The 19,634-nt window shown below is 32.2% G+C and overlaps 1 protein-coding gene across 1 annotated transcript in view; it reads left to right on the top strand.

Moving 5' to 3' along the window:
* Positions 1–19,634, top strand: part of LOC134694226 (ankyrin repeat domain-containing protein 54-like) — a 49,521-nt gene that overhangs the window by 14,276 nt on the left and 15,611 nt on the right. The window contains exons 3-4 of the mRNA XM_063555225.1: positions 2,822–2,926; positions 5,321–5,425. Of these exons, the coding sequence (XP_063411295.1) occupies positions 2,822–2,926; positions 5,321–5,425 (210 nt within the window). The remainder of the gene's footprint in view (positions 1–2,821; positions 2,927–5,320; positions 5,426–19,634) is intronic.

Below are 19,634 nucleotides of genomic sequence, written 5' to 3'. Positions count from 1 at the left end.
AAACTAGAATATACCCGCGAAATCGCAGGTCAGTACTCGAATTAAAGAAAATACGCATTATTCTTAGCCTGGATTTTGAGAAGTCGTATTGATATTGTCATTTGGTAGTCAAACTGATTATAAATTGCAATGTCGAAGTTCAGATATGATTATTACCAATGGTTATAGAAAATTCTCAATACGCCTACTGGTACCATGCTATTATACATAGTCTTTCTTACGGAAAATACCATGAATCCTGGACCACAGGTTTTTTATTCCCTATTCATAAAAGGGAACGATGCATTCGATCTTAATAACTATCGAGGAATTACAATTACTGATTCATTGGGTAAGCTTTTTAATAAGATACGTGATACACGTCTTTGTAAATTCCTAGATAAATATCATATCATTAGTGAAAGCCAAATTGATGGTCGTTTGGAATATATCAAAAATGTATGTTTGATAATTCTTTAACTTAATTTCTGCATACAATTATCAGAGTAACAAATTAAATAATATTGTTTGTTGTAAACTTTATATAACAACTGAATTTATTAACATGGTTACGTGCACAGTACTTTTTAAATAATTTGATAAAAGTTCGTCTAAATACTTGAGATACGGTCATCTTTCAAAGTTACGACCATCTTGTGTCGATTACGACCATCATCAAAAATACTATATTTGATGTTACGACCATCCCAATTTAAAGTTACCACCATCATACTCATATTTTTTAATGACTATTTCACAACAATTGGTATGATTGTATGTGTCAAATTTGGCTTTAATAACAACGCACTCATGATAAGTGTATATAAGACAAGCGGTTTGACTTAAAGGAACCTTTTACTGGACGAAAATCGGGAAAAAAAAATTTATCCCTAGAGTTGTCTCCCATATTCAGATTTAAATTAACTTAACATGTTGTATTTTCACTTATGCATTCATTGTTTGTTAGCCTTTCAATACATTATAGGGATATACAATCGTGTCATCTAAGCCTTACAACGGGTAATTCATCAGTACATTGGGAAGTTTAATGTAGGCATATTGAATGATAAGCCTTTTGATCCAGTTAAGTAATTAATACCTGTGCTATCTTAGCTTAACAACTTTCGTTTCAACTTAACATTGTGTATTCTAATTCATTATATTGTATGATAAACCTATCGTAAAATCGAATTAATACACCCTTGTACTATCTCAGATTAAAATTTATTTTTATAAAGTCTGAATCATAAAATTTTAGCTTTTCAATTTACTTATTATCATATCAATCGAACTAGATGACAATGCATCATCTAGTTGCAAGTTACCATTGTGTAATTACATCTTTAATTCGTTAACAACTCAACTAGACGTGAAATGTTTTATTCATCATAACATCGTAACTTATCATTATACAATCACAGTAACAAGTTGCAATTAATAGTTAGCATTTGATTCAATTCATCATTACACGGTCTTAACTTTACATTTGCAACTTCAGCTAAGCGTTTTTTTTTAATATCAATGTTATATAAAAAAAAAAAAGGTAAGGTGGATTGGGGTCGATAACCCAGACAGCTTGAAGGACATTGTTGAAAATACATTTCATCCTTTATAAAAATATAGAAGTATGGGTCAATGGGCTTATTTTCATGCTATGGATTGTGCATCATTGTAATATTTTTGCGCATGGAAACTCCAATTATTTCATATTAAAAAGAAAACAACACCATATAATTTAAAGATAAAATATGCTTACACAGCTCTAATAATATGCGATCAGGTAACAAATAGAAATAATAGTATTCATGGAATTTGTTTTCTTATTACAAAATAAAATATGAAAATTCACAACACATTTCATTACCTCCCCTTATTTGGCAATGCTTAAAAAGTGTATATAACAAAGAATATGTAAAAATTGCTGTAAATATGATTATGCACGTAGTTTTCTTTATTAATACAAAATGTCTCAAACTTGAATAGCAAACTACTTTCGAAGTTTGCACACCTCTTTTAAGATCTAGACCGATTGTTATCTGTTTTTGTTATTAATATGCTTAAACACAATAGTCTGTCAAAAGCAGATGTGTCTACATGTCTGGTATGGAGCATATATAGCTGTCATCTGGAGTTGTCAAATAAATGCATATCAACAAGTCGTTTCAGATCAAGAACAAATGAAGGTAATTGCAAGAGACAAAATTAGCTATTATCTTTAAAGCCAGATTATAGAAAGTCTGTATTTTTTTTTGTGGTAACCACACTTAAAACACTTGAAAATGGGGAATTTTGTATTGAGAACTATCATTTTTTTATATAAAATATGTCGATATATCAAACAAAGCGATTCTAAGAAAATTACAATTTCTATTACAAGATAATATATGCCACTTGTCATTTGATATGAACAACCATATTATTTTTAGAAGTGAAGCAGATTGTATACCTTTTGCATGACATAAACTGTTCATCATTCAAGAATATATGCAAGTTTCATTGCTAATTTGAGTGTGCTGACTGGAAATTCAATTGAATATATTAGATCTGTTCGCCTCCATGTTTGCCATAGAACGATCCGTTAATTTTTTTTCTAATTCATTTCTTTATCATGTGATTTCATTATCTTGATAACATTAATATTAAACTTTACACTATAGCACTTAAGTTACATAGAAGGTCAAATGTCAATTACCATCACTTGAATAGTGCTTGTTAATTCGGAATTAAGTTGAATAAATGGAACACATTCATTTTACCGGTTTATTTACATGTACCAGTATCTCTGAAGAAGAAAATCGTGTTTATATCTAAAATAGATCTTAGCTCTTTTGTTTCATTCAAGGGGAGAACAGCTTTACACATAACTGCAGCAGAAAAAAATGCTAACCCAATTGTTTTTCAAGTTCTACTACAAAATGGCTGTGAACCAGATCAAAAGGACAATAAGGTAATTGAAAATTGTTAATTGTTAGAATGTTTTACATTATTATATAAAAGGCACATCATTGCAGTTTCAGATCAAGAGAAACACAAACAGTGATAGAAATTACTAGTAATGAGTATGTTATGCTTAATGTTAAATATTCACTTTTTGCCACTAGTATTGTCGTTTTACTCTTCAATGTATGGATTTTGATCGTTCTTTTGGCACTTTTCATCCCTTGGACCTTACAATGTAATAATAGTCATAATTTTGTAAACATGAAATTGACAGTTGCATTTATTTGATCCAAATTGTAATTGTTACTCTTCATAAAATGGGTTTCATAGAAGATTTCGATAATCATTCAACAATAAATGAAAGCTTCCTCGCTGTAGTTGATGTTATGTTTGTAGATTTCCGTTGAATATTACATGTATGTTAGTCTATTTTTCACCATATATTAAAAAAAGAAATTAGAAGATGTTGTATGACTGCTAATGAGACAACTATCCACCAGTTGACAATCGATTATTCCGGTAACCAATTTGTTTGTGTAGCACTCAATTGGTACATTTTACAATTTTTGTACATTTATGATATGACAAATTAAAGAGAGCACTTCGATGTATTCTTATTTCTGTCCTTTGAATTCCGTTTCATTATTGAAAAATGAGTTCGACTTCAAACACAGTGGTTTTTTTTTATGAGTCGATAAAATTGGCAATCGATTGTGTTGATATTAAGACTAAAAGAAATCTTGTTAGAAATTATGTAACAGTTTGCAAGAATCTTCTTTGACTTTCAAACTGATACAGTTTTGTACATCACTAGGCCTACTTCGATTCGTCCAACTCGGGTTGACTCGAGTAAAGATATTTGTGCTGAAGCACATGTGCGCAACCTTTCCGAATCGAAGTCAAAACTCTTCCATCGAGTTGACTATAGTTAAAGAAGTGAAAACATTGTATCATTGATCATTGAAATAACAAATCCATATTATGTTTCTCAAAAAAAAGCTGATCCTTCATCCTTTTGAAAAATAGTTTGTGAGTGAAAACAATGAGGCAAAAAAATAGTTCTGAGAAAAAACTAATTTGTTCTAGTTTTGAACATCACCGGCAGTTGATATCCACATGAACAATATTTGTTGATTCCAAAATACAGGCAAACATAAATTCCCCTTGTCAATCCCTTTCTTAGACTGTATTTTGTCAAATACCAGTTATTTTGTATCACTTTTATTTGTTGCAACTTCTTGACGCCATCTTGAAACTCGACTAAACCTGCCCCGACCCAGGATTAATATCAAGTTAACTCGGGTAGGTTCAAAAGGTCAAACTCGGGGGTTTGGTTTTAAGTCGAGTTAACTCCCAAGACTCTACTGACCCGAGTTGGACGAATCGAAGAAGGTCCTATAGAACAATTCCCCGTTACAATTGGGGTACGTCAATGTTGTATTCTCTCTCTTCTCCTTTTCTAATGGTAGTTGACTGGGTAAGTAAATCAGCATATAAAGATCAAAAAGGCATTTGAGGGATTCTCACAACACGTCTTGAAGACCTAGAGTTTGTACATTTGTACACTGTTCCATCGCTTTCAAGATGCACAAAATTAGACCAAAAGTCTTGAAAAAGTAGCAAAACAAACAGGTTAATACATCAACCCACATAAATCTAAATCAATGAGGCCAAATACAAACCAGCAAGATTTTCGTAAGATCGACGACTCTACTGTTGAAGATGTACAACAAGTGACTTACCTTCGAAGTATTGTCAGTACATCGAAAGACAAAGACGAAGCCATATCGGCGGGAGAAAAAAAGCACAGGAGGTATGTTTACATGCTTTAACCTGGTTGGAGAAGGAATGATTTAAGAACTATCACAAAGTTATTGATGTTCACCACCAATGTCAAATATGTACTATTATACAGATCAGAAACCTGGAGAGAAACAGCTGCATCTATCAAATCAATCCAAACTTTTGTCAATAAAAGTTTGAGAAACATCCACAACATCAAATGGCCAATCAAATATCCAACAATGAGTTATGGAGAAGAACCAAACACCAGCCAACAAGATAATAAGAACACGAAAGTGGATCGGGCATACCCTAAGAAAAAAGCACAAACATTACCAAGCAAGCATTAGAATGAAACCCCCAATGCCATCGTAAAAGGGGGAGGCAAAAAAACACCTGGTACAGAGGCATAACAATTGAGCTAAGCAAACTTGGAAAGAATTGGAAAGAAACAAAACAAACAGCCATTGACAAGAAGAAATGGAGAGAAACTGTTATTGCCCTATTTCCCTTTTGGGACGAAGTGGATTACGTAAAGTATGTCAGTCAATACACTACAAACAATAAACTTAGGTCATTCAATTATTCAAATATTAGTTTGTCTTTTATGTCCTTTCAGGGAAGAACAGCGTTGCACATAGCTGCTTCGACCGAAAATGATAATTCAGATGTTATTAAAGTTTTACTAGAAAATGGCTGTAAACCAGATGAAAGAGACAAAAAGGTAAATAGAAAATGGTTTTCATTCAAAAATGCTATACTTTTAAACATAATATGCATAATTTTATCTAGATTTAAAGAAGACAAATATGCAATGAGACAAATTAGTTCGAATGATATTTACTCTCTATCTTATCTATGGATGCTTTTTTATGCGAGGTTAAACTACTTCTTGTGTTGTTTTCGATACACTATTAGTGGTAAACTGATCACCGTAATTGCAGCTAAGATAATTCCAATAGGGCGGAGCCCCAAACAGGTAAAATCGTCTGTTTGTAATTACTCCGTGTACACGCGTTGTTTTAAAGAACTACTCAGCCGCTAGGTCGATGTGTACGGTATTATTGTATATGTGTGTTGTTAATATCATATGTGACCTTGTTACCGAAATAATAGCCATTCAAAATGTACGGAAGGTCACCATAACTCCAAATATTTTGTTTGTTATGATAGCCGTAACTTGATTATATGATAGTCGTAATTTTGCCATGATGATAGTAAACTTGTTAGTGATGATCGTATCTTTTTCTTAATGCTGTTTAATGCAGCTATATATAAATCGTGTTTGAATGTTTGATAGTGTGGCTAGAACTATTCAATAGTTTATTAATTTCCCTTTTGCTTTGTAGATATAGTCTTATTTTACAAGTTATAATTTACGGTAAATGTTTATCATGATCACAAGGAGGGGCAAACATTTTCCATGTTCACACATCATTTAACGAGTCTATTTCGTCAAAATTATCTCTCCATTAGACATTATGCCAGTTCATTTTTAAAATCATAAAAATGGAAGCAATTGTCAGTCTGGAGTCTCACTGGTAGAAGTGAGTATTATTTACCTGATTGTGTAAACTTCCTATAACTTCAACAGGTAAAATTAGTTTACCAATGCAAATATGCTGAATTTACCTAAATAGGTAAAAAAAAAGTACTCTGGATTATCTCCCTTTGACAAATGATTTTTTTTTAATTTGATCAACTTAATACAGGTATGTTTCTAGTCCACTTGATTTTTTTGATAACCTCCCTTTTTTTGTTTACTTTTTTAAATAATTACTATAATTCATTTAAATTCGAAATACCACTTATAATGACTTTCACAAATTCTATATGGAGTATCCGTAGGTACATTGTTAGTGTTGAATCAAGGAAAAGGAATAACACAGTGTAAGCATATGTTTTATTAATCAACATAAAACTAAACAACTGACAGTCAAAGGAATTTGTCTTTTGAACAAAACTCATTCATGAAATATAAAAAAAAAAATTCCATGTTAATAACATATACATGCATCTTATTTAATAACACAAATAACAAAAGAAATTGTTAATCAGCTGGTTTATACACTTTCATGACTAGAGATAGCTATCAATAGTTTTATTAAAGTTTCAACTATACGTTGTTCTAAATATAAAACAGACACAAGGACAAGTTAATAGAAAACCATAATATTCAGTCAATGTTATAACTTAAGACAAGTTCTTAGTGAAAATAACAGGCATACTGTTAGTGTGTGAATTCTAATGGGGTTATCTCCTCATATCATTCGTTATTTTGACAAAACACATGTAGGTTATTGTACAAAGAAACAACGGCTGTAATAATGCTATTCAGTTTTCACAGAAATTTTAGTTAGTTAAAAACAAATCAAGTCAAATAATTTCAAATTTAGCGCTGTTAGTTTTGTTGTTTAGATATAGTTTAATTTCAACATTTGCCCCATTTCTGGTGAAACATTGTGGGCACAGTGATTACCATTTTGTTGTATTTTTATGATGTCTTCTTCTTGATTTTTCTTTAAGAAATTGATTTTTAACATTTTCACAATTTTGAGATTACTTTAACAATTTGTCAATGATATTTTTTGATTAAATGGTTATTATTCCTTCAATTTAAGATATCTGAAAAGATGTATAAAACAAGATACAGTCCAGCCAAAAATAACAACATGCATGTAATTAAAGTTTGAAGTTTTCTTCCCCAAATTAATCACTAAAAGTGTAATAACAAGTATGTTGTTACTTCCTGCTTGACCCCAACTTTTTGGTTTACATTTGTAGTTATATAGTGAATATAGGACAAAAATATGGCTATGTTGAATTTAGGGCAATTCCATATTGTTTCATCAGATGAATGCTTTTAATAAAATTTGACTATCAAAATTACAGAGGCTGAAGCAGAAAACAAATAAATTGTAACAAAATAAACGAAACTGTCATGAAATAAAATATTAGAATGGTCAAAGTTCTTATTTCATCTACCTATTTAAGTAAAGATTTCTTTCTTTATCAAATAATTTTAACATGTGCTAATTTTTCTCTGTAGTCAGTCAAAGATATTGCAGTTGTTTCAATTTTCATTATAGATCCTCTGAATACACCTTTCTACAATATCTAAACATTTATCAGGGGAGGGGGTAGGACCTTAATCAGGACACCAGGATTGGGTGATGGAAAGCTGAGGATTTCATGTTTTTAAGCCGCGGATTTCAATATCAGGGTCCTCCCTAAAGACTTTCATGTATCATTGCAAACTCTAACACAATGTCTTTCTTGATAGAGAATAAACCTTGTGTCATTTAATTGTACATTTACTAAATATATGCAGATCTGTGAAAGTTTTACACATATAAATACATGTATGGTGCTCAACCTTCATATATAATATTTCATTAAAGCCCATTCAATGATTTAGAACGAGTTGACCTATGGACAGATTAAGTGACTTGGAAATATCTAAACAGCCAGGTGTTCCCCTTTAGAGTAAGAGAAATAGGACGGGTGTAATAAAACAGACTTTTTTTGTTGAGAAACTGAAATATTTCTTCCAAATAATTATCTATTAAAACATCTTTCTAATTTATTTATTTCTTTACCTTCAGAGGTTTAGATTTTTTTACCTGTTTAGGTAAAGATTTCAAACCAAATGGCATAAATATAGGACAACAATATGTTGAATTTAGGGAAATTCCATATTGTTTCGTCAGATGAATGCTTTTAATAAAATGTGACTGTCACAATAACAACAGCTAGAGCATAATACAAATCAATTGTAACCAAATAGAAGAAACTGCCATGATATAAAATATAAGAATGGTCAAAGTTCTTATTCATTTACCTATTTAAGTAAAGATGTCTTTCTTTATCAAGTAAATTTAACATGTTTCTATTTTTGCACTCTAGTCAGTAAAAGAAATTTCTTCAATTTTCATACTAATACTCTGAAAACACTCTTATCATTGCTAAGATATCTGTACATTTATCATGGCAAACTCAAACACAATGGCTTTTTTCATACAGAATAAACGTTGTATCATTTAATTGTACATTTACTAATTATATGCAGATCTGTGAAAGTTTTACACATATAAATACATGTATGATGCTCGACCTTCATATATGACATTTATATTACATTTCATTAAAACCCATTTAACTTTTTTTACTTAAAAAAAAGAGCACCTTAAATGAAGAGATTTATGAACCAAAGTTGATGTATCTATTACACATATTATGAATGCGCTATTAAGATGCTATTAAAATAGTCTTCTACAAAATTTGATGTTACATACTAACGTAATGAAGGTACTAAAAATAAAATGCTTTGCTGAGTGCAGCCTGATACGACCGCAGAGGTTGAACTCTGACAGTTGGGTCAAATTTGGACACAATATTCAAGCCTGATACTGTCTGAATTATTATTTTTTTTATATCACTTGGGTGTCTGAAACGAAACAAATGTCAAGATCTTACAAATCTATTGTGCAATACTGTGTAATTAAAGATTTCTACTTGAAACATTTAAAATTTTTTAAAGTTGAAAATATTTGAAAAAACAATTGAGCCCCTTCATAAAAATTGGACCCCACCTTAACTTTTGGAAGCCCTGTGATCCCCCCTTTTTATGCAATTACCACCCTTACTCAATTCCAGCATTTCCTGTGTAGTATGGAACCTTGAAGTACAATTTCTGAGAGATCCATACACTTAAACAAAAGTTACTGTCAAAATGTATTCAAACCTTCTACTTGTAGTATAAAACATTGTGGTACAATTTCACAGTAACATTGAAATACATGTACACAAGTTATCATAATGCAAGTAGAAAAAATGCATGTTTACACAAGTCATGCACATAGGTATTATGTATAAATTGTAACTTTGTAAAACAAAAAATGTTTGTATTGGTCTACATGAATGTATACTAATGACACATTATAAACGTGTTTTAAGTGGAAGATAAAAAGAGAAAGTCTCAGTTCTTTACAGCAGGTGTTGAAATAAGGCAAGGCAATGTTTTGAGTCCCAAGGTGAAAAATTAGTATTGTAATATATGTGAGTATTTTAAAAACTTTTGACGCTGAAGAAGGCCATAAGTTGAGCCGAAATATTTGTCAACACGATTTAATAAGAACATTTTCGTATAACATCTTATATCAGTACCCTTGTGCAAATTTTTAGACTGATATAATGTTTACCTTATCTGCATATTATCGTCTATTTCAGACGATCCGGTACATAGTAAATTTGCTGGTTGGTCCTTTTTATAGGCTTATATATATATATATTGTCATTCGTGAGCATTGGAAAACAGTTGAAAAGAATTCCAAACTATCCAAGATTTATCCCGAGCCTCCCATGATAGCTTTTAGGCAACCTAATAGTCTGCGGAACCTGCTGGTGCGGGCTGAAGTGTCTGATTATAGTAGTACTTCTAGATAATATCGTTCATGTGAAGAAAAACGCTACAAATGCTGCCTACAGATGCAGCATTTATCAATATTTTACTGTAAGACAAACGAAAATAACTATAAGGCATTTTGCAATGTTACCTGCTAAAGTATGAATGTTATTTACATACTAATATGTTAGGTATGTGGCCTCCAATATGTTGGTGAGTCAAAGCAGCCTTTCCACAAACGCCTAAATGGCCATAGGAGTGATATCTCTAAGAAGCCACTTTTCCCAGTTTCTCAGCATTTCAGACAGATGGGTCACACACTTGATGACTTTAACCGCATGAAAATCCTAGTGATTGAACAGAACATTCACTGGAGTAATGCCCAGCGACAGATTCGGGAAAGCTTTTGGATAATGGAACTAAATGTACATCATCCAAACGGCATCAATAAGAAATACTAACAGTTTTGTTTTTCGCTCAATTTTTAATGTTAATATACACAGACACGTACATTGAATTATAGTGTTTTGTTTATATTATGAGATACAGGATTTTGGATTAAAATCAATGGACCAAAACCTACCTGTATTATAACTGATCTATGTTTACACCTTATATCAGTATTGTTAAAAATTTTGACGCTGAAGAAGGTCATTTGTTGAGCCGAAATATTTGTCAACACGATTTAATAACAACTTGTTCGTATAATAACATCTTATATATGTACCGTTGTTCAAATGTTTAGATATATATATATATATCTATATATTGACTCAGACGTACTTATGAATATAATTATTTTCTGTGACTGTATCTAACATTAATTTGTAGGATAGCAAATTTACAGATCTAACATTGTTGGGTTGATATTTAGACGAGTTGTATATACATTATGTACACAGCCATGTATCACCATCATTGATGGCGATCCGATGGATACATCTGTTGTAGAGTTGTCACTGACTCAGACGTACTTATAAATATAATTATTTTCTGTGACTGTATCTTATATTAATTTGTAGGATCCTTTACTATAGATAATTTAGCTGATCTGTAACAATAACATCTTCATGCCTTATATATCATGTACTGTAGTACGCCGCTAAATTAAAACTGACGAGGAAAGGTAACACACGGCCAGTGAAAGCTTTATTTTTGTAGAGCCCAGGTGGTCGTGTGGTCTACCGGAACGGCTGCAGTGCAGGCGATTTGGTGTCACGATATCACAGTAGCATGGGTTCGAATCCCGGCGAGGGAAGAACTAAAAATTTGCGAAAGCAAATTTACAGATCTAACATTGTTGGGTTGATGTTGAGACGAGTTGTATATTGGATACAGATAATAAAACTGTAGTGAAGAGTAGGATTATGGAAGGGAAATTTGGTCGTTATACTTAATTCTTATCAAAAGGGGCTGGATGGGGGAAAAGGGTAGAACATTTCATTTTCAAAATTTTTCTTTAATTTATACATTTCTTTACCTGAATATGATTAGGTTTATGAACCTGTATTGGTAAAGATTCTATTCTAAATGTCAACACAACAATATGGCTATGAAGTTTTTCATTTACTTATTGGAGTACAAAAAAAACCGTTCTCTTTAGAGTTAAATATTCTTTCTTTCAGGCAAAGATATTGCAGTTTCTTCAACTTTCAAACTGATACTGCCTAAAACATCTACGTTATTGCTACATTGAAGCATCTCTTTGTTTGGCGCCTTCCTGCGACGTAAGGCGTCAAAAAAAAAATAAACCTTTCTAGATGTCATTATTATTTGGACTACATACCTACAACTGCAATTATATGTCTCTGATACCTTATAGAAATGTAGTGTTTGTAGAAGAAAAAAAATTGATAGCGTTGAAAACCTAAAATTAAAATTAAATTGTTTGCAAAAAGGTTGAAGAAAAATTATTATTCAAGCCAAAATCAATAGCCTTAATTCACGCCCAATCCCCCTCCCCTAAAAGCACAAACAAATATGTAGCCCCCTCCCCCTTACAAATGCCTTATAAGAAAGTAGATAAAACATTTTTAATGTGTACTTGCTCAGTTCAGTATGCTCTATGTTTACCTATAGTAAATGTTACATCGAAATTACGACCGCATTCTCAACGGGTTTTTTTTTCTTTCTTTTTTTCATAAAATTCAATGGTATCTACTTTACGTCTCTGAACTTGTTTTGGAATAATTTAACTTTCTTAATGGTCCAAAAACCCAAAATCCTATAAGACTGACAGAGTTATCTTCCACAATTCACTATTTTATTAATGTTATCGCGTATTAATGTTTACGCATACGCGTAAACTTCTTAAAATGGTTCAACTTTTGAAGCCACTTGCGCCACTTGAAATGCTTCGTGCCTCTTTCTAAAAGTTGGAAAAAACAACGCAGAAAAGTTCGAAAACCACGGTAAAAACATAACCTATCACTGAATAAATTGTGCATGTCCCAGTTGGCCAATCGTTGGTTTATTAGAGATGACCAGGACATTGACGAACGAACCTATCTCGACGAACGAACGTAATTATTGTTGAACGGATGATGAAATGTACATCACGCACATGAGTATTCGAGTGCACCGACAAATTTTACTTTACTCATGCAGATATGAATGCATAATTTAGGTGCTCTAAACAATATGTTAATGTGATGTTGTGGGAGTGTTTCTTTGTCTGTCTAATTAAGGTAACACGATACCTAATGACGTTACGCCACGAGTTATCGTTCCTGACGTTATCGAATAACGTTCACATATTCAAGCCAATGCATCAGGTTTTGCAATCACAAAGTGATACAATTATAACAAAAATATTGGGTTTTAAGGTGACATTTTTATAGTAACTTTTTCTGGATACTTGATGGAGTAAAGGAAAATAGTTCCGGAACGGAATCGATTATTTACTGTACGGAGTTTGACGAATGTCCTGACAACCTGACAATGTTCTGACAGAAATGAAAATGCTAAATACTTTTTTTTTTTTTTTTTATTATTGGAAGGATTAGCTTGAAATTTGGAACCAAGCAAGATGAGAACTTATATTTTAATAAATAAAAGGAAAAAATGAAAAACATATTTATAAGAGTTAGAAAACTTGCCCTGACCAAATTGACTTTGAAACTTCTTATATGATCTTATATCCTGACAGCAATGAACCAGCGATTTTGTTTTATTATTAACAGGATAGACAAACTCAATACCATGGCAGATTTAAACATTTAATACAATAATACAAGGAAAAAAAAAAAGAAAGCTTGACCTGACCATCTACATCTTTCCCGTGACTAATGTCCTGACCGATGTAAATTGTTTATAACTTTTTTTTCTTTGAAGGATCGACTTCAAATTTGATGTCAAGGAAGATTCTGACATAAAATATAGAGATATAAGAATCGGATCATTTAAAAAGTGTTAATTAAAGAGTAAGAAAACTTGACCTTACCAACTTCGACTCTGCCCAGACTTATGGCCTGACCGATGAAGAAAATGTTAATAACTTTTTTTGTTATTGCTCATTGTTAATCTTTAAAAATGAATTACTTTACTTTTAAATATTCTGTTTCTTTAAAATTTAAGCATCTGACCGATTTAATTACATATAATAGACTAAGTTTTATCACAAGTCTTTATTGTTGGTATATGTTTGCAATAAATACTTTTTAATGATGAACGCCGTATTCCCATGAAATTTTGTTTTGAAAGTAGAAATCTAATCTATAGAAACTTAGGATGATGTGTAAAAAACACGGGGAATTGTTGGTACATCTTTTAATTCGTGTTAAAATGGTCGTCAAAAACACAACTCGGGCAAAATGGAAAAAGGAAATTTATCTGGATGAGAATACGGATAGAATTAGGCGATAATGCACAATACAAGCAGACTTTGCAACTCATACACAATAGTTTGTTTGTATGGAATTTTAAGAAAGTGGTTTACTCGGTTATTTTGCCGAATATCTTTCTCTATGTTCCAGTATAAAAAGTCTTTGAAATTCATTGTTCTGCACAGAGTAAATCCGATATAGTTTCGGAAATATTTTGAAAATAAAGTGCTAGATTTGTAATCATATAGACAAAGTCTACACGGGATAGACAGAAACATCGGAATGAAGCCTGAAAAAGTTGAAGTAGGCTGAGAAATACATGGGAACTTGATTCGGCAACAATAAAATGAAAAAGCAGGTCCCGTTACAGTCTGACTAAAGCCATCCCCAAGTTGCCACTTGCGCATATAAATGCAAGTTGATAGTCGGGACTGGCTATAGTCAGACTGGTTTCGTTACAAATTTTTCTCTCCAAATTTACAATCAAACGACTGACTAATTATTATTCAAACGGATAAAAAGAGACTGAAATAGCAAGATCTTGAAATCCTTAAGATTTTATTTTCGTGTTAACTACGCTTGCATGGGTATTTGGTGGTAGTGTGTTTTTTGTTGTATGATTTGAGGTGGAAATAATGTACATGTACAAGTTCGGAGACAACACGACTGAAAAAGAATTAACATAGTTGCCTTTTTAGGCCCTGAGGGAAATATTGCCCACATACTTAGGGCGCAACCATTTGATTTTCGGGGGGGGGGGGGGGGGGGGGGGGGCTATACATTTTTTTCTGGACAAACTTTTGTTCCGCGAAAGACAATCTATTTTTTTGGCGACAAGACGAAAACTTTTCTCAGGGTCAAAAATTATTTTTTTCTCCAAAAACTGGAAACAAACTTTGTTTTCCAAAAAAATCCATAAATATATGATATAAAAAAAATTCATATACATGTATGTAATACTGTAATACTATAGTATAAAATGTATTAGCATGAGCTTTAGAAACAAGATGGAAGGCGAGACTCGCCGAGCTTTCCACTTATTTCGTAGCGAGTGCAAAAACCTTTTATAATTCTGACAATGTCTATTGCGCATAAAAGTTTTATATTTTCTTTATATCCTACAATTTACTCCATAAAGCCTAGGGTGAATAGGGATAAATAAAATATGGTCACTTGGTCTTCTTCCGACCGGCAGTAAAATGCTTCCAAAGTGAGGCGTCCATTTGGCTGTGCGGGATGTATTATTTATTGTTTACTGCGTCTTGAACATGCATAAACTATTTGCCACTGGACGTAAAAATACCAGCAATCAATCCTACAATGCAAAATCGCCACTTGAAACTAATATAGAGCACACATCATATTGTTTCATCCGTGTAAATTCGACCGTCATTCCCACACTTGATAGTCTTTTTGCTTCAGGTTTAATTTTTGTACCTGTTTTTTAAAGGTGCGCATATCGTCTGTATTTTCTTATTTTTTTTGTTCATGACAGGTTGCTTGCATAGGCATTTTGATAAATTATAAAGGCCCGCAGAGTACAGACTCCGGGTGACATCTCCTACATGTGGAATTTCAAGTTTGAGTTCTTATGTTTCGCAGTTTGTTTTACTAATAAAGAATGCATATATGATCTCAAGATTTGTTTTATAAAATAATTTTCCACAAATGACAGACTGTTGCACAAATAGTGAAATTTTGCATACAGTTTGCAATGTTTGTCCGACATGCTGAGCAAGCAACTCACACGTTTACACCACGCAAAGTACACTATACTAACGTACAAATGTACGTAGCAAGTCAAGAATATAAGTTTTGAATTTTTCTTTGAGTTTTGTTATTTTATTTATCATGCATGAACTATTTGCCACTGAACGTTAACAACAATCAAAAACAGAGCAATTATATCACTGTTAACTGAATCAAATTTTTAAAGTACTATTTTTCTGCATGGATGAAGCAATGACACCACCATTGTCATAAAGGATTGAGTTAAAAACTCAGTAATTCAAATGAATCACACGTAAAACATTTCATATTATTTTAACTCGAATTTTACAAAAATATGTAGTATGCTCGTTAGGTGTAAAAATCAGACGAGATTAATGTTAAATGCATGCATGTTAGTGAAATTTCTATGTGCAGGACGAAATAAATTATATCGGTATAATCTCCTATCACTAGGAAATTTACGGAAACCTGACAGGGGAAAATAAAATAAAATAAACACCCTTCAGATCCCGACACATTTTGTTTTTTTCCATTTCTCATATGTCTGAGGAGAATAACGTTACATTCCGTATTCAATAACGTCACACGTTTGCGGTCAAATTCTAAGGGTATCAATCAATTTTGAAGCCATTTATCTCAAAAACAAGGATGGTGACATATGATTTTCTATACATGTATGAATTCAGTTTGTAATTCTGAATATTATGTTAGTTTTTTGTTGTTCTCCGCATATAAGAACATAGCCATCCATTGGAAAATCTAAAAAGGTTAGCCGAAAAACAGGCATTTCCCCTATATACCTAAGTAAATTTGTCACCCAAATCGACGTTTTCCAACGAAAATACCAAGAAAACAAAAATGGTGACCCCCATTTTTTATTACATATTTCGATGTAACTCGGTGCAAAGAACGCGTATGCCAAAAAGTTTTGAAATCGGGAGATATGCCATTCGGTATCGTGTTACCTTAAATGGGCATTCAAGTTTTATATGTAATCTCATCGATCAATTTATATATAAAAAATATATCTTTTTTCTAACCCGTTCAAAAATGATTTTTTTTAAAGGAGGAAAGGGGAGGGGGGAGTATGTTAAATGGGTCCTGCTTTTTTGTATAAGTTTGTCCTGACTATTTTTTTTACATAAATTGTCATCCACCTTTTTTAAGTCCACACTCATGTCCTGCCTTTTTCAAATTTCATCCTCTCCCCAAAATCATATGGTAGTCTTTTATTATACCTGTCAATCTGAGGCAATCTCTTTAGTGTTAAACTGGTCATCAGATTTCATGCAATGCTTACTTGGTCCATTAACAATGCAATGACGACTTTCAAACCTCACAACACATTTATAAGATAAATGCAGATACTGATATATATATTATATCAAAATGACCAAATTACTTATCACTACTTCGTATGTTGCACTTAACTACTAGTACTACCAAGGTGAACTCTGAACATTACAATTTCTTTGTTCAGTATTCATGCGGTATGCGGATAGCATTGAAAGATCTAAGAAGCTAGAAAAAAAACTTGATAGATGTATGGACAAGTTTTTGTCAGATTAGAAAAAACAATGTACAAATAAATAAAATACACATAGAAACTGTCTTTTAATTTTTCTTTCACAAGTACAAATAAAGTAAGTCCGTTAGCGCTACAATATTAAAAGTGTCCTTTAAAATGTGTGCTTGTTTAAATTTCATACGAGCCGATGTCAACACTGGGCGTCTTTCGTCTGTAAGTTTGTTCGTTGTCCGTCCGTTTTCAATCAAATCCTCTGAAGCAATTAAGTCAATCAGATTCAATGGTTGGTGGAATGGTTCTTGACGTTTTTCTATGAATTGTCTTAATTAATGTTGAATGACCCTGGTCTCATTATTATATTACAGTCGATTGCATTGAGTGTGTAGGTAAAAATAATATGTTTGGTTAGTTTGCTTGCTAGCTGAACTGTGAAGTCATAATTAGGTAAGGTAAACTCCAGAAATAAGTAAATAAAATTTTCTTCTGCCAGTGATACCCCAGACTGATTGTAGGGATGAAGCGCTGACAATGTAGCTCTTGAAAACAGATAAATTTATTCACATAGCATCATTACGATCCTTATATGCCAGATGTATTTTAAAAGACAAATGTATCTACTAGCTAATTAATGAGCATCATTTAATGTACTTGTCTACATTAAATCACCTTAGAACTATTGTCTGATCGGTTGTCATGTGAAATTTTTGAAAATGCAGAGCAGGCAGCAACCCAGTTGAAATGGAAGTCAAAAATTGGAATCTTTGTTAGAGAAGGCGATAAATGCCTATAGTAATGTTAACTATTGTAACAAATGAAATGAGAATTTTCTGTTAAATTACGAAGTGTCTTATTGCACAAACACCATATTCATAAGATTTCAATTTATCTATTATATAATTAAGCAGAACAATTAGATAGCAAGTCGACAAAATAGGTGTCTATCTATCTTTTTTATATATCAAGGCTTTATGTTGACTTTTAAACATCGGAAATTCACGGTCATTAAAAATTGAAATGTATAGGTCAAGTGAAATACCTTTCTAATTTATCACAAAAACAGAGAAGTTGTTCAAATAGCAATATTTTCTAAAAGTACTTAACGACACACTTTTAAATTGGATCTTAAAAATGCACATATTCGAAAAAACTTCATTTTGTGTGTGTGTGATATCTAGGGTTTATAGTATGAAAATTCTTAGTCTGCCCTAAGTCCACCTGTAGCCTTGTTATATATATAAAAATGATACAATTTGAAACGAGATCTTGTATCAAATACTTTTACTTTTTATGTTTTCAAGACCAAATAATCAACTGAAACACGCCCTAACATAAAAAGGTGCACTCCATTTTCTCTTTTCGATGCAACTGTTGCCCATTTTTCTCCAATTTCTTCAGTCACATTAGTGGGAGATATTATGGACATAATTTTGCAAATCGTGATACAAACATGAAATTTGGCCACTGCTCATTTGGAAATGGCGTCATATCCAATTGGCTACATTATGAAAGTGCAGAAACGAAAATTAAGGAACACATAGATAAATATGTTCACCTTCCGTGATATTTTATTTCTAAATCAGAGGTCATGCATTTTTTTTTTAGATCAAACTGAATAGACACCCATGTTGTCGACTTGATATCTGATTATTCCGCTTAGTTATGTAATAGATAAATTTTAAACAGTTTCCGTAATGTTTACGCTTTAAACATGATGTTCTCATACTAAATAATAAAGACTTTACAATGTACGTAGTATGTTAAACGAATTTATCCCAAATAAATGGAGATGAAGGACGCAACAGATAAAGTTAACATGGTTAAGTCTGCCTCATATCGCGACTTACATCTAGAACTGAAAAATGAAATCGGTTAAACTCAAAACTTTTCGACACAAGAGTTGAGTTCGGCTTCCAAATTTTGAACTTTTCACTTCTGTGAAGCAACATTAAAGCAGTGCTTGTAAATGGAATAAAATATCAGTTGATTCGAGACTTCTGTGCTTGTATTTAGTATCTTGAATCCGTTGATTGCAAATTGCTGCTAACACAAAAGCTATTTATCAAGAGTTCCAAGAGGCGAATTTGATATCATCCCTTCATTAATTTTAAGGTCGAGCTAGTTTGCCGTTATTTAGTATCTGTTTCAAAGATGACAACAGATATGTTCTATTGATATAACCACTAACTCTTGCTCTCTCCACCGAATGTGACCTTCCGAATTAGAATAATCACCGGGCATATAGTTACATGATGTACACGACGAGTGCCTAAGGTCGAGCAGGATCTACTTTTCCTTCCGAAGCGCCTTATATTCTCCAAGTTTTAAGGTTGGGTTCGTGTTGCTCAGTTTTAAGCTTTCTATGTTATGTTTTGCGTACTGTTTTTTTTTAATCTATGACGTTCTCAGTATATTTTTGACTTATGTGATTGAAGATTGCTTTAATTTT

The sequence above is a fragment of the Mytilus trossulus genome, chromosome 13 (assembly GCF_036588685.1).
Source record: "Mytilus trossulus isolate FHL-02 chromosome 13, PNRI_Mtr1.1.1.hap1, whole genome shotgun sequence".
Classification (NCBI taxonomy): Eukaryota; Metazoa; Mollusca; class Bivalvia; order Mytilida; family Mytilidae; genus Mytilus; species Mytilus trossulus.
This window is presented reverse-complemented; position numbering and strand designations above follow the sequence as displayed.